At 39.2% G+C, this 16,414-nt stretch overlaps 1 protein-coding gene across 11 annotated transcripts in view; it reads right to left on the reverse strand.

The window, feature by feature from the left end:
- CENPJ (centromere protein J) overlaps positions 1-16,414 on the reverse strand; it is a 48,682-nt gene that overhangs the window by 13,396 nt on the left and 18,872 nt on the right. For 10 of the 11 annotated variants that reach the window (XR_010115936.1, XM_063618829.1, XM_055243995.2 and 7 more), the window contains 7 exons: positions 16,198-16,321; positions 14,035-14,331; positions 12,234-12,345; positions 11,296-11,398; positions 9,548-11,165; positions 7,813-7,945; positions 2,978-3,143 (listed from right to left, as the gene is read on the reverse strand). Coding sequence is in view for 10 of the 11 variants with exons in the window: in XM_063618829.1 (XP_063474899.1) it covers positions 2,978-3,143; positions 7,813-7,945; positions 9,548-11,165; positions 11,296-11,398; positions 12,234-12,345; positions 14,035-14,331; positions 16,198-16,321 (2,553 nt within the window). In the remaining variant the exon portion in view is untranslated. Of the gene's footprint in view, positions 1-2,977; positions 3,144-7,812; positions 7,946-9,547; positions 11,166-11,295; positions 11,399-12,233; positions 12,346-13,859; positions 13,931-14,034; positions 14,332-16,197; positions 16,322-16,414 lie in introns of those variants that run through there. The other variant, XM_055243997.2, reaches the window with a different exon arrangement.

Raw genomic sequence — 16,414 nt, forward strand, 5'->3', positions numbered from 1 at the left:
GTAGCTAATGGGAATGAGAAACTGAATTTTCAATTTACTCCAATTAATTTAAATGGAAATAGCCACACAGGGATAAGAGCTAGCAGCCTGGACTGCAGAGCCTGAGAATCAGAGGACACATCTTGTGAGGGAAAGGCATCAAGTTGCAAGAAAAGAAAACCCACGTTATTCATCTAACAAAGTACAACAACAAAAAGAAGTGTGTTTGCTCTGGTTTGAATCACCTTGGAAGAAGTAGTCAGGATCAGAGCTATGAGAAAGAGAAGAAGGAAAAAAATTAATCAATCTCATAACCTTGTGTGGTCTAAGGAGGTTATTTATTTTTTCCCTTTGGATCTGGTAAGATTTTCATAACATAGCAAGGTTATCTCTAATCCTAGGAGATCCAGAAAGAAAAATGAAATGACAAACCCATCATGTATTTTAGAATAGGCTATGGTTTTTAATTCAGTGAAGTTTTCTGATAGCAGAATTTGTTATAACTACTGTTTCAAGTATACGTCTTATTCACCAAAAACAGCCATACTAAATTTGTAACTATAACTCATATTGTTTAAAAGAAATTCAATTAAGTTTAAAATCAATTTTTAACCTCTTACCTATCAAGTAGAGAACAAAAAACACTCTAAGAATTGCTAGTAGAACTAAAAATTAATTAGCCAGCCATGGTGGTGGGCACCTATAATCCCAGCTACTTGGGGGGCTGAGGCAGAAGAATCGCTTGAACCTGGGAGATGGAGGTTGCAGTGAGCTGAAATTGAGCCCCTGCACTCCAGTCTGGGCCACAGAGTGTCTCAAAAAATAAAAAATAAAACTGAACTAAAATTTGGCATGATGTTTATGGAGGGATAATCTGGCAATTTGTATCAATGTACATACCTTTAACCTCAAAATTTCACTTGTAGGAATCCATCCTAGAGACACACTCCAGGACATAAGCTACATGAGAACAAGGATTGATTTGTTTTGTTCACTGCTGCATTGCCAGTATATGCCTGCTACACAGCAGGTACTCAGTAGCCATGTGCTGAATGAATAAGTGGGAGAATGATTGTGAGAGGTCACATATGCGCAGTTATTCAGTACAGCCCTTCTTGGGTTCTTGTAAACAGAAAAAGAACAGAAATACGTAGTGCTTAAGTGAGTAAATTATGGCACATATTACAATTCTATACAATAATAAAACAAAGAACAAAGATGTTCTGTTAAGATACATAATGATTTCAGTAGACTATCATTAATGTTTAAAAAAACAGCATGAATATATATATGTACTTTCTAAGAATTTCTCTGGAAAGATATGAGATTGATAACACTGGCTGCCTCGAGAGGTGAATTAGAATGCAAACAAATCAACTGTAAAAAGATACCAAACAATTGGAAAATCTGAATATGGACTAAGTATTAGTTGATACTAAGGAATTACTGTAAATTTTGTTAGGTGTGACAAAGGTATGATAATTTTTCCCCCCTGTGGATGGAGTCTCACTGTGTCACCCAGGCTGGAGTGCAGTAGCATGATCTTGGCTTACTGCAACCTCCTCCTCCCGGGTTCAAGTGGTTCTCCTGCCTCAGCCTCCCACGTACCTGGGACTACAGGCGCACCACCATACCCAGCTAATTTTTTTGTATTTTTCGTAGAGATGGAGATTTGCCATGTTGGCCAGGCTGGTCTCGAACTCCTAACCTCAAGCCATCTGCCTGCCTTGGCTTCCCAAAGTGTTGGGATTACAGGAGTGAGCCACCGCCCCCAGCCAATAGTCTTATTTTTTAAAGGTGTCTTTCTCAGAGAAACATACTAGACTATCTATAGGTGAAATGAGGAGATGTCTGGGATTTCACTTTTTAAATTCCAGATTAAAAAGCAAAAAAAGAGTACAGAGGAGAGAGAGAGGAAATTAGACGAAATGATCACTGGTAAAATATGGGAATTCATTCTGCTCTTGCTACTTTTATGTGTTTTTGAAACTTTCTATAATAAAAAATTATTTTCAAAAAACAACTGAATAGGTGGCCGGGGCAAGGGTAAGGAGGAATTTCACCACCCATCTTTTTGTAACTTTTGAATGATAATATAATTATATTACCTTTTGAAATAAAAGTTTTAATATTGTCAACATCTAACATATTAGATTTAATAAACTAAGCATTAACCAAAACATACTGGTACATTTCTTCCCACAAAAATAAAGAATGAGAATTAAAGACCCTGAGCACCATGCTATTCAGTAACTCAAGCTGGGCTGTAGGTGTGCAGGTGAGATTGCTCAAGGATGGCTACATGAGACAGGAAGAAAGCAAAGGATGGAACTCAAAAATGCTAGTAATTAAAATACAGACAGTGGAAAGTGCATTTTATGCTAGAAGCAATGGATAGCCATTTTAAATTTCTCTTTTGATAAGTATTCACTTTGATGAAGTCCAATATATCCATTTTTTCTTTTATAGTTAGTTGTGTCTTCTCTTAGTAATATTCAGATATGCCAATGTCGTAAATAAATTCACCTTTTTTCTAGAAGGTTTATAGTTTTAGCATGTCCACCTCTAACTATGAAATGAACAAGACTGATAATCTGGCCTATCAGTTTATAAGTTTTAGAATTAAACACCTGGTTATTTACGGACGTAAATTATGATAGATGAACAGAACTAACAATATTTGGTGTGTGGTAGGTCAAAAAGATTAACACAACATTATGCTGGTGAATTTCCAACTCCGGGCTTGTTAATTCATCCATGACATTATTGTGGTCTTTTCTAGGAAGACTTTACTAGTAAGAAAAGAACTGATATCTTCTACTCTTTAAAAGTCAGACTACCAAAGATATTCCTGATACACTGTCTCAGACAGATTATTTGCTGAATGAATGAATAATGGATTGATACACAGTTTTGCTTTGACATAATAACTCTGAGATTCTTACAAGACTGTCACCTTTACTAACTTACATGAATATAACATAAAGAACTAGCATACCTGTATTTCTTCACGTTCCTTTTTATCTGGGCAACTTCTTGCAGCTGTAGTATACTTTTCAAAAACTTTACGTTCCTTTTGTAGCTTCCTCATCTCCTCCTTTTTAAGCTCTTCTATTCGAGCTAATTCTTTTGCTTTCTGTTGTTCGAAGTCTGCAATTTCTTTCCTAAAATGACCAAACTATGTTATCACCTAAGGAGACCATCTCGGTGCAGTGATGTGCAGAACCTGCTGACAGACTAGTAACTGCTAGTCCTAGCGAATTCATCTTCAATCCATAGGCCTGAAGTAACAGCCAATCCACTCACTAAAGCATTCATCCAATAAGCATTCACTGGGTGCCTACGATGAATCAGGCATTCTACGAAGTAGTGGGGAAACCACAGTGAAAAAAACAAACATTCTAGCTGGGCACAGTGGCTCAAGCCTGTAAGCCCAACACTGGGAGGCTGAGGCAGGCTTGAACCCAGGAATTCAAGGTTGTAATGAGCCGTGATCGCACCACTGTATTTCAGCCTGGGCGACACAGAGAGACTCTGTCTCAAAAAAAAAAAAAAAAAAAATTGTATTCCCATGTAGCTTCTTACACTCTATTGGAAGACAGACGATAATAAAGAAGATAAATAAGTACATGGAATATTAGAAGCATTAAAGAGAAATAAAGCAAGGAAGAAGTTTAGAAAATATCAGAGTGGGAGGGTGAAACTGTGTTGTATGTGAGGGCTTATCTTGCTGAAATAACATGAAGGAAACCCGAAGAAAATGAGAGAGCCAGTCACAAGGGTGTCCACACACAGCAGCGCAGGCAGAAGGAGCAGCAAGTGCCAAGGCCCTCAGGCAAGAATGTGTCTGAGGTGTTCTAAGAACAGCCAGGAGGCCAGTGTGGCTAAAACAGAGTGAGCAAAGGATGGGTAGCAGGAGGTGGTGTCAAAAAAGGAGGAGACAGGTTAGGCACGGTGGCTCACTCCTGTAATCGCAGCACTTTGGGAGGCCAAGGCGGGCAGATCAGGTCAGGAGCTGGACCTGAGGTCAGGAGTTCGAGACCAGCCTGACCAACATGGAGAAACCCCATCTTTACTGAAAATAAAAAATTAGCCGGGCATGGTGGCGAATGCCTGTAATCCCAGCTACTCGGGAGGCTGAGGCAGGAGAATCACCTGGGAGGTAGAGGTTGCAGTGTGCCGAGATCGCACCATTGCACACCAGCCTGGGCAACAAGAGTGAAACTTCATCTCAAAAAAAAAAAAAAAAAAAAAAAGGAAGGAGGCATTGATCAGATGAACTGTCCAAACTCAGGCTGGCTCTGGATGTGTGTGAAGAGCACGGACACGGGCGGCAGAGAGACCTGCTAGGAAGCAAATTTAATTACCAGAGAAAGCCAATAGGGCCCTGGTGGAGAGTGGCAGCTCTGAGGCAGTGAAGCAGTCGGGTTAGAAACGGACTGAGAGAGCAAGAGAAGACTCAAGCATGACTCCAAGATTTTCCACTGGGCAAATGGAAGAGCAGACTCATGTGCTGAGACAGGGAAGAAGAAGAGAAGAGTAAGTTCAGGAGGGAACGTCAGGAGCTCACTTTTTCTAAATGATCACTCTAAATTAAACACTCATCAGCTCTCCAGGTAGAGAGAACAATGAGGCAGTGGGATAGGAGATGTGGGCGAGAGATCTGGATCTGAGGCATAACAGCATTTAAAGCCTCGGGACTGGACAAGTCTCTCCCTGCCTCACTGGAGGCAGAGCAGACAGAAAAGGTAAAAGATATTCTCATTGACTAAATATTCAACATGTCGACCGTGTGCACACAATCATACAGTCAAAGCAAACACTGGGGGAGGAATACTTGTGGCACATTTAAGAAAGTTAAATATCCTGATAAATGAGCAAAGATCACAAAGAAAGTTACAAAATAAACACAAATGACCGCTAAATACAAAAGCATGCTCAACTTTATCAATAATTAAAGAAATGCAAACTTTAGCAGGTGAAAGATGGCATAATTATCAGGTTGGCAAGATTTGAAAGACTGCTAATGCTCAACTCCAGTGATGGGGAAAGGGGTGAGAAGAAGCCTCAGATACTGACTGGGGCAATGGACATTCTTAAAATTTATCACAAGGAAGTAGATTTTTAAATAAAAAGTGTCTCATACATATGATGATATTCCTTGCAGAATAATTTATAATAGTGGAAAATTCTAAACAACCTAAATTTCCATTAACAGATTAGTCACAGTAGCATTCATATAATACAGTCATTTCAAGGATACAAGACTAGGGTAAGATGTCTATTATGTTGTTAAAATAAAAAGCAAGGCTGGACATCGTAGTTCATGCCTGTAATCCCAGAACTTTGGGAGGCCAAGGCAGGGGGATCACTTGAGCCCAGGAGTGCAAGACCAGCCTGGGGAACATGGCAAAACCCCGTATCTACCAAAAATACAAAAATTAGCTGGGCATGGTGGTGCATGCCTGTAGTCCCCACTACTCAGGAGGCTGAGGTGGAGGATGGTTTGAGCCCAGGAGGCACAGGTTGCAGTGAGCCAAGATTGTACCACTGTACTCCAGTCTGGGTGATAAAGCCAGACCCTGTCTCAAAAAAATAAAAATAAAATAAAAAGCAGATTAAAGAGCCCATACAGTAGAGCCCAGGGCTCTACTGAACCACACTGCCCAGGCTGGCACTGAGGCTCTCTGTCACTGACTAAGGAGGTAAACTTAAAAAACTTGCTTCTCAGTGCATCAGTTTCCTCATTTGTAAATTGGGAAGGATAACACAATGTCTAAATTTGAGTACTGAATTTTGCTTAGAACAAAGCAAAACTGAAATAGGGAAAATGCTAAAAAAAACAAAAACAACAACAACAAAAAAACCCAGCCATTATCTTATGACTTAAATGTTCTTTAAAAGAAAAAGATGTCCATTTTGAAATAATGAAGCAGAGACATTTTAAAAGTGATCTTGGGGCTGGGCGCAGTGGCTCACGCCTGTAATCCCAGCACTTTGGGAGGCCGAGACGGGCGGATCACGAGGTCAGGAGATCGAGACCATCCTGGCTAACACAGTGAAACCCCGTCTCTACTAAAAATACAAAAAATTAGCCGGGCGAGGTGGCGGGTGCCTGTAGTTCCAGCTACTCGGGAGGCTGAGGCAGGAGAATGGCGTGAACCCCGGGGGTCGGAGCCTGCAGTGAGCCGAGATCGTGCCACTGCACTCCAGCCTGGGTGACAGCGAGACTCTGTCTCAAAAAAAAAAAAAAAAAAAAGTGATCTTGGGTGGAGAAGGGATTGGAATAAGTTCCACGTTTTACCCATCACTACTATGATAAGCATATATTTACAGTATGTATCAGCAGAAAAACAAAGATGTTTCCATTAAAAAAATAACAAATTTTCAGAATTTGATTTTTAAGCATACTGCAGATTATAGTATAGTAACTGAATTTCCTTTTTAAGTAGATTAATAGCTGTCTATAAACCTTTATCTGGAACTTATGGGCCAGGTGTGCTTTAGAATTCCTATTTTTCAGGTTTTAGAAAAGAAATACGGAAGAGATGTCAAGGAAGATGGTGGAGTAGGAAGCTCCAACAATCAGTCCCTCCACCACAGCAGCTATTGAACTAGCAGCACCTGTCAGAATCAACCATTTCGGAACTCTGGACACTAATGAAAGACTTGCAGCATCCTGGGGAGTGCTAAAGAACAAAGAGGCTGGGAAATTTGGTGAATTTCAGCATTTGCATAGCAGCTACCATCCACTAGATCCAATCCCGCAGCAGGCAGCCATGGGAACTACAGTTGTATGAATTTCTCCTCAAACATTAAAATAACAAATACCAAAAAACAAAGAAATACGGTGTGTATGTGACATATAATATCCCCAACAAGACCCAGAGCAACACCTGGAATAAAAAGTACTAGTATGTTTCTGCAACAGAACTTAGTACTAATCACAAGTACGATTAAAAAATATGTCTACATAAAAGTTATATAGGGAGAAATAATAAATATAATATATATAAATAGCCTCATGTAAGTTCAGTTCAAGTTTTGCTAACCAATAAAGTCAGGTAAGATCACGACCTAGGGTAGGAGATGACTGCTGTAGGTGGAGTTGTGTCCTCTAAAACAATATGATGAAATCCCAATCCCTGTGAATGTGACCTTATTGCAAATAGGGCCTTTGCAGATATAATTAAGATGCCAGTTAAGATGAGGTTATATTGGAGTAGGGTGGGCCCTTAATCCAATATGACCCTATCCTTAAAAGAGTCACCAAGACAAACATACACAGAGGAGAATGCCATGTGAAGACACACACAGAGGGAAGATGGCCATGTGACCACAGAGGCAGGGACTGGAGTGATGTAGCTGCAATCCAAGAAATACCAAGGTGTGCCTGAAACCACCAGAAGCTGGAGAAGCCAGCATGGCCCGCCTTGCTGATGCCCGGACTTTGGACTTACAGCCTCCAGAATCACAAGAAAATACATTTCTATTGTTTAAAGCCAGCTAGTTGGTGGTACTTTGTTACAGCAGCCCAGAGAAACCAATACACTAACTAGCCAAAGTACCACTTGAAGGTACCATAGCTCCAAACTGTTTTCAAATTTTAATTTATGATTTCTCCACTAAGAAAGTTCCCCTTTGTACACATCACTGACTACATTGGGTCATTTTATTCAGTAAAAAAACTTATATGATACAGATGTCACCTCCTTTTCAGTTATATTTGTTTGACTGATTTAAATTTAAATTGTTTCAGACTGTTTATAGATGGTCTTAAAGGTATAACTGAGTCACTGCATATTTTTTCCCAACTTACAGACCCAAACGTACCTGAGTTTTTCCAAGGCACTTTCTCGTTCAATGCGAAGTTTAGCTAAAGATGCATTCTCAGCTTTAAACTTTTCTATTTCTGTTTCCAATTCAATAATTTTCTCTCTCAAAACCTGGGATCGAGCATTGTCACCTATGAAATAGGCCATAAATACTGAACTTCACAAAAGGCATTACTGCAGCAAAAACACTAGCTAGCTAGTAACACTAAGAGCCAAGAACATGGCAAACATCTGTGCCATTAAAATGCATTAGAAACAATGCTTCAAACATGAAAAGGAAAAAAAATTACACCTAACTTTCCTGAGGAAATCAGTGGGAATTTATGAAAGAATTAACCTACCTCAAAAGAGTATCGACCTGATAAGGAATCAACATGATACATAAAAAGAAATCATTCAAATCAATTTTTCAAAGACGAATATATATAAATAGCTTAAGAACATGAATAAGTAATCCACAAGTGATCTGAAGAGCTAATCAACACCAAAATCAAAGTTTACCCCCTACTATTAATCAAATAAATGCAAATTGTTTTCCCTTTATCAAATTTGCTATTTAAAATGTAAAATAAGGCCGGGTGCGGTGGCTCACGCTTGTAATCCCAGCACTTTGGGAGGCTGAGGCGGGCGGATCACGAGGTCAGGAGATCGAGATCACGGTGAAACCCCGTCTCTACTAAAAATAAAAAAAATTAGCCGGGCGTGGTGGCGGGCGCCTGTAGTCCCAGCTACTCGGAGAGGCTGAGGCAGGAGAATGGCGTCAACCTGGAGGGCGGAGCTTGCAGTGAGCCGAGATTGCGCCACTGCACTCCAGCCTGGGCAACAGAGCGAGACTCCGTCTCAAAAAAACAAATAAAAATAAAAAAATAAAATAAAATGTAAAATAGCCAGTGCTTCTGTCCTTCAAGCATTTTTATCAATTAATACTTTTTTAGAAACTAAATGTGATCCACAAGGCTAAAGAAATGAGGTAAGTTACACAACTCTGTCATATTAAAACTACATAGAAAAAATGACTGGAATGAAATATCCCAAAATGGCACAGCAGTTACTTTTGGGTAGTTAAGTTGTAAATATTTTTGCTCCTATGCTTTTTAAGCTTCCAAACTTTGTAAAAAAAAAAATTACTTTTAAAATCAGAATTTTTGAAAAATAACGTTATAATTTCTATTTTAATTTCCATTTTAAAGCACCTAAGCTCTGCTAGTTAATAATATAATGGAAAGGAATCTTTCAGGGTGAGTTTAAAAAGTCCGTTACATCAACAGAAATACTACACATCCGTTAAATGGAATGAGGTAGATGTGTACATGCGTTAGAACAATCTTCAAAATTTATCATAAGCAAGGTGCAGGACAGTATGCAAAAAGCATCTTTTCATTTGTATAGAAAGGTAATTATATACAAACTGACACATATGCTTTTATATGCATGGACTCTTTAGAATACACAAACGAAATGGTAATACTGGTACCTCTAGGAAGGGGTACTTGAACCAGGTCTGAGGAAGAAAGGAAATGTAGAAGCTTTGATGTTATCTCACTTTATTAAAAAGTAATTAGTTTTAAAGCCTTATGTAGACCCATAAAATAAATCAAATTTTTACAACTCACCCATTAATTTGACTTCTATTGGGCAATAAGGAAAGTCAGGATTTTAAGCATTCTGACAGCATACTGATAAATGTTAAATTTCTAACATTGTGATACATATTTTATAATGCTCTGACTCACCAGGTGGTTGGTCTTGACTCATGTTTAACTTGGGTTCGTTTCCCAAGTGTGAATCTGACTTTGGTTTTGGTTTCAAAGAAGGAAAGAATTTCATCATCAGCTCCGATGGAGGAGGAGGACTTCTGCTCCTCCTGGACTTGCTCAAGTCTTCTCCCCTCTTGACTGGTGCGATCTTCCTTTTTATTGTTTTGTCCAGGGTACCTATTTCATTATTAGGGCAGCATGTCTGCGGCGTCCCATAAGTGGATTCATTCCCAAGAACAACATCATGATTACACAAATTCTCTTCAAGGTCAGTCCAAGTTCTTTCATCATCAAAGTCCATTTTACTCATACTTAGAGATGAGGATCTCGAGGGCTCAGACACTTTATGTTTTATGCTTTCTATGATAGACTCATCACTACTGTAATCTTTATCAGACAAATCCAGATCAACATCTCTCCTTTTATCTTCTTGGGTCCTGGTGTCCTTAAAAGGCCCCTTACCATCACAGACTTGTGGGCTATCCTCTCTGCTGCTGATGCCCCTTTCTCTATCCTCAGTCAATGGTTTTATGGTAACATCAAGCTGTTCCTCAGAGTCAGTGCTACTGTCACTGTTCGGAACACCTTCATCATCACGTGCATTCCATTCAGTTTGATTTTCAGAAGTGCTCTTTTGGACGGCTTTCCTGATTTTACAAGGCTGTTCCCTCAATTCATCAGCTGAGGACAATGAATGAAGTTGTTTGGGTGCGACTTCACACTCACTCTCCTTCTCACGTGCAGTGTGGTCCAAATCCTCACTGCGGTTACACTGACTAACGGGATCTGCCGGGTTTGTCCTCTGTGGCACAGCTTTGACAGGGGTGGAAGACATCCGGTGACCTTTGCAGATCTGTTGATCCCTTTCTAAGATTTTCAGCACAAATGAGGAATTACTAGAAAATGATATTTCATCAGCAGCTTGTTCTAAAAACAAAAATTCATCTAATTCCAAATTTTCCTTTTCCTTTTCTCGTTCCCAAGTCTCTAACTTTTTCTGAAGAGAAATGTCAAGAGAAGATTCAGACTCTCTCATGGTCTCCCTTATAGGGCTCTTAGCAGCCAGGCGGCTGGCCGGCCCTGTTGAAAGAGGAAGTCTGTCTTTACCTTGTGTCTTATTCCACCCTGTGCAGCCAGTATCGCAAGGTTTTGGACACTCAGGTACATTTTCTTTATTATTAGATGTGACTTTTTTTTCAAATTTGATTTGGTCTCTGAACTGCCCATCACATTTCTTCCCCGTCTGTATTTTCAATCCTGACGGAGAAAGGCTTTTCCTGTTACTACACTTCAGCATTTTCGGCTTCTGACTGAGGGTGACAGAACCATTCTTGGTTCTAGCTTTACTGTCCTTTTTAAGGATAGGGTTGTCTGCACACGGCTCTTTATTTATGAGAGCTGTTTTCCGCTGGAGTTGCTGTCTATCCATTTTAAACAGCGGCTGGTCCTCGGAAGTGCTCTGGTTAGTCACTAGTTTACTTTCTTTCCCTTTTTGAAACTTAGATTTAGCGTTAGTAAATCTGGCTAAACCTTCTCCTCGTTTTAAAAATGGTTGTTTTGGTTTTGCTTTGATTGGCAATGGTCCTTCTGCTTCCTAAAATAAAAGAATAATATTTGAATTAATTTTGGTATATCCAAGTCATCTCAAAGTTATTTTTAAGGCAAATCATAGATAAATCTCTAAAGCCTTAGAATGATTTAATCAGAAGAGCACAATCGCTGACCTTCAGCTGTTTTTGCTTCAGTTCTTGCTCTTCCAACCGAATTTGTTCTTCTAAGTAGTCTTCAAAGGTCTGTTTCCTTTCTCCAATAGCAGCTTTAATGGGCCTAATTAGAAACAGAAAGTTATTTAACATGCAAATCATAATGTGTGAATAGTTTACACTTAGTTGGCCTGGTACAGAAACCCTTGACAACATGGAGAACTAACTTTTCCCAAAATCACTGCCTCCCTTTGAGAACCTAACAAAAACCACAATCCCTCTCCACCCCTTAAAATAAAGAAACATACAACACTCTTCACATGACTTTGGAGTCCTAAGAACCCTTCTGAAGTCCATCTATCGACTACAGATTAAAACATGGAGTAACATATTCATCAAATAACTTTAAAATGTATTTCAAAAATAGATCACTAAATATGCATTTTTTTAATTAAGAAAGGCCCTTAATGTGAGTAGAGCAATAATCAGAAAAGTCATTTTGTCCATATCATTATATTAAAAATTTTGAAATGAATTTTTAAAATAATCAACTTACTTAAAAGATAAAATACTTAATCTCTGCCATATTTTAAAATTCTGTAACTAAACTGATTATGCAATTATAATTGATAAGTGACACCAAATGGGAGACGCCAATACTTAATTTTTCCCTTCTCCAAAAATAGGATTTAACTATTTGAGAGAAAATTGATTTTATCCAGATGTTTCTCTTAAGTGAAAAAGCTTTGAGAATACAATGTCAAGGCAGCTTTAACTGACCTATCTCCTCAACCTCCTTTGTTGTGGACAGTACATAATAGGTTGTATCTTTAACCTTAAAAGCTTAGTCAAGCAAAAACAAGAAAAGTATAGATCTTTCAAACAAAGAAAGTGTTCAGTAACAAAGGCTAGCTATTGTACTAAATAGTCACATTTCTCACTTTCAACATGAACAATACCTTTCTTCAATATTAGTCACTTCTGAGGAATCATCATGTTTTTGTAAGTTCTTATCATTTGCTTCCTGAATCTGTTCTGTCATTTTCTCCCAACATGATAAAATACTTTCTCCTGAAATAAAAATTAGGAACAATTTAGCTCAAGAAAAGCATATTAATGTCTTAAAACATGAGAATTCTACAAGTTACTATGTTAAAAAATTTTTTAATTAAAAGTAATATGATTTTATAACACTCAAGTTTCTCTTTAATATAATTAAGAGAAACTACAAAACTCCAATTAAGACACTTGAGGCCGGGTGTGGTGGCTCACACCTGTAATCCCAGCACTTTGGGAGGCCAAGGCGGGAGAATTACTTGAGGCCAGGAATTTGAGCCCAGCCTGGCCAACGTGGCAAAACCCTGTCTCTACAAAAAAAAAAAAAAAAAAAAAAATTAGCCAGGCGTGGTGGCACATGCCTGTAATCCCAGCTACTTGGGAGGCTGAGAGCAAGCAGAGGTTGCAATAAGCCAAGATGGTGCCACTGGACTCCAACCTAGGTGACAGAGCAAGACCCTGTCTCAAAAATAAAAATAAAATAAAATAAAATAAAATAAAGACACTTCACATTCTTCAAAAGGTTAATGTCATGAGGAAAAACAGTGTGGAGTTTTCTAGAGATTAAAAAGACTAAAGAGTTGTAAGAATCAAACGTAATACATGAACTTGACTGGATATGCATTAATTTGATTGGATCCTTTAAAAAAAAAGCACCTTTAAAAGATATTTTGGGATAGCTGGGGGAATCTCAAAATGGACTTGAATATTAAGGAATTATCATTAATTTCTTTAGATATAATAATAGCACTGTGGTTATACAGATGGATGTCCTAATTTTTGCTTGATGCATACTGAAATATTTGGAATGAAGTAACAAGATACCTGCATATTATTTTCAGTGAAATGGTTCAGCAAATTATACACATATAGAAGTAAAGATAAGGATATACATGTAAAAGATATATATATATATATATACATACATACACTGACAAAGTAAATAGAGCAAAATATTAACTGCTGAATCTAGGTGGTGGGTATACCAGTAATCACTGCAGTGGTCTTTCAACTTTTCTAAATATTTGAAATTTTCCAAAATAAAAGGCTACAGAAGCATGTTGTGTAAAAAAGAAGAAAAACATATTTGAGCTTTCCACACTGATGAATTAACTCTAAATTAAGAACAAGGCATTATGGCTGGGTGCAGTAGCTCAGATCTGTAAGCCCAGTACTTTGGGAGGCCACGGCAGGCAGATCACTTGAGGCCAGGAGTTTGAGACTAGCCTGGCCAACATGGTGAAACCCCATCTCTACTAAAAATACACAAAATTTTCTGGGCATGGTGGCACATACCTGTAATCCCAGCTACTTGGGAGGCTGAGACACGAGAATCACTTGAACCCTAGAGACAGAGGTTGCAGTGAGCTGAGATTGTGTGCCACTGCTCTCCAGCCTGGGTGACAGAGCGAGACTCTGTCTCCAAAAAAAAAAAAAAAAAAAAAAAACGAAAACGACACAGGGGACAAAAAAAAAATAACCATACAGAAAGAGCTGGCAGGGTAGCACGCGCCTATAGTCCCAGCTACCTGAGAGGCTGATGGGGGAGGATTACTTGTGCCCAGGAGTTTGAGTCCAGCCTGAGCAACACCGCAACACTCCATCTCTGAAAAAATAATTTTTAAAGAAAAAACATGTAAAGGCTTTATCTTAGACAACTTAGTAACACCGTAAGTACAGAAGAGAGAAACATAAGTAGCTCACCTGTAGGATGGTTACGGTTTTCTTCTTTTAAATTTTTTTTTTCCACAGGCGTTTCTTGATACTGTGCCTCAGAAAATAAATTAGGAGACGCACGTTTTGAAGTTAAGACAAAATCTCCATGAGCAGTTCTACAGAAGTTGCTTTGCTCGTGGGATACAATGTTGGAAGCGTATGTTTCTTCCTGCATTGGGTCCGGGTAGACATATGATGGGAAGCAGCGTGTGGCTCTCTCCCCAGTGGCGGTATTTCCTGGAGACCTGTGCTTCTGGCTCTGATCATCAGGCAGTAAACTCAAACCTTACAATTAAGAAAAGCAACAAAGCTGATGACTTCCTTCAACATTTTCTCTTTTATCCCCAGTAGTGACTCCACCCCACAAAGACTTCTCCACAGTGACAAAAGTATTTTTTCCCTTTATTAGGAAATGGTGTTTAACAAAACCATTGATTGTTTGAGACAGTCTCGCTCTGTCGCCCAGGCTGAAGTGCAGTGGTGCGATCTCAGCTCACTGCAACCTCCACCTCTTGGGTTCAAGTGATTCTCGTGCCTCAGCCTCCTGAGTAGCTGGGATTACAGGCGTGTGCCACCACGTCCAGCTAATTTTTTATATTTTTAGTACAGACGGGGTTTCACCATGTAGGCCAGGCTGGTCTTGAACTCCAGACCTCAGGTGATCTGCCGGCCTTGGCCTCCCAAAGTGCTGGGATTACAGGCGTGAGCCACCACGTCTAGCCTGTTTAAATTTCTAATGCAGTAAGTTATTGATAAATACAGCCCATATAACAAAAGTTCTTTGGGGCCCTCAAATATTTAAGAATCCTAAGGGGTCCCGAGACCAAAATATTTGAAAACTACTGCTCCAAAGCAAACTGCTCCATGACTGCATGAGACTAGTTCTTACGTAAATAACTTTGAAATCAGCTTCCCTGTCATTCTGTCATAGTGCTGGTTCTACCTTTAAAAAGTATCACAGCTGTTACTTAAGTGATCTTGATTATTCTTTGTATGTATTCCATAAAGAAACCCTAAGCTGTTCAACTATTTTAAGGCACACAAATGTTTTCTATATTCTCTAAGATAAACATCCACATTCCCTAAACCGTTGCTTACATGCTACAATTTCTCACGACCACACGCCACCCGACCCCTGCACCCAGCCTCACTCACTTGCCAAGTCTTTTTTTCCTTGTATTCTCAATGCCCAGCACAATCTCTGAGCAGAACAGGTGCTTTCCTTGGTCAGTAAAGTTATTTCTTAAAAGTAGCACCAAGAAGCAAACACATGGCTCCAACCTCTGTTTTTTTCAAACTATGGGACACAATCTATAATAATTTTATCATCGGATATAGCATTTTTTAAAATGATATAGAACTAGAATAAACAAGATAGAAAATGTCCTCACTACATGCCAGGAACACCAATAAGGACTGATGACATGAAACTGCTTTGTCATTATGAGTCACGATTTTAAACATTTTTAATACTACAGAGTGTGGTCAAGAAACTTTCAAACCACTGCTCCAGGTCACATTTCCAGTTTTCTTTCCTGATTGGCACATGATGCTTTCCGTTAACTGATGGGTCACACAACAGAATACTGCCATCTCCTACCACAGAAAGTATCTTTGGTATGGGTCTTCAGCTGAACAGAGTGGCTCCTACATATATTTACCTTTATGACACCCAACAGTTTTCATTCATCAGGCAGGGGTTGGATACCAGTAGTAGCTCTAAACCAAATCTGACTTTTCTTCTATTGGACCTTTTTTGGAGGGACAGGGTCTCACTCTGTTGCCCAGGCTGGAATGCAGTGGTGCCATTGTAGCTCACTGCTGCAGCCTCAAATTCCCGGGCTCAAGCAATCCTCCCACCTCAGTCTCCAGAGTAGCTAGGACTGCAGGCATGGACCACCACACCCAGCTCATTTTTTTTTTTTTTAATGAATAAACATGAATGCCTTAAAGCAGGGCATGCGCACACCAGAATGCGGCAGCTCCTTCTTGTTCCAGTTATATTACAACTCTACCACTTCACATTTATCGGGCTGGCCCTTAAAGAAACTGGAGTTCACAACACGATACAGGAACGATAGAAATAACCTGTCAAACAACTACAGGTCAGAAATGTGCATTGTACTGAGGCCCTGTGTAGGCAAAGCATACTTGCAAGTGTGCACTGCCCAGACACCATGGTGAGCAGCTTCTCTTGTTCTTCCATGAGTCTCTGTAGTTGCTCCAACTGTTGCCTCTTCAATTGTTCCTGCTTCTTCTGTTGTACTTCTTTCAGCTTTTTTAATACAAAATGAATTTTATTAAATCAACTTTACAATTCTTCATGGACTCCTTGTTCCATTAATTTCTCTCATCTTAATTCCTCCCA

Source organism: Symphalangus syndactylus, chromosome 15 (genome assembly GCF_028878055.3).
Source record: "Symphalangus syndactylus isolate Jambi chromosome 15, NHGRI_mSymSyn1-v2.1_pri, whole genome shotgun sequence".
Lineage (NCBI taxonomy): Eukaryota > Metazoa > Chordata > Mammalia > Primates > Hylobatidae > Symphalangus > Symphalangus syndactylus.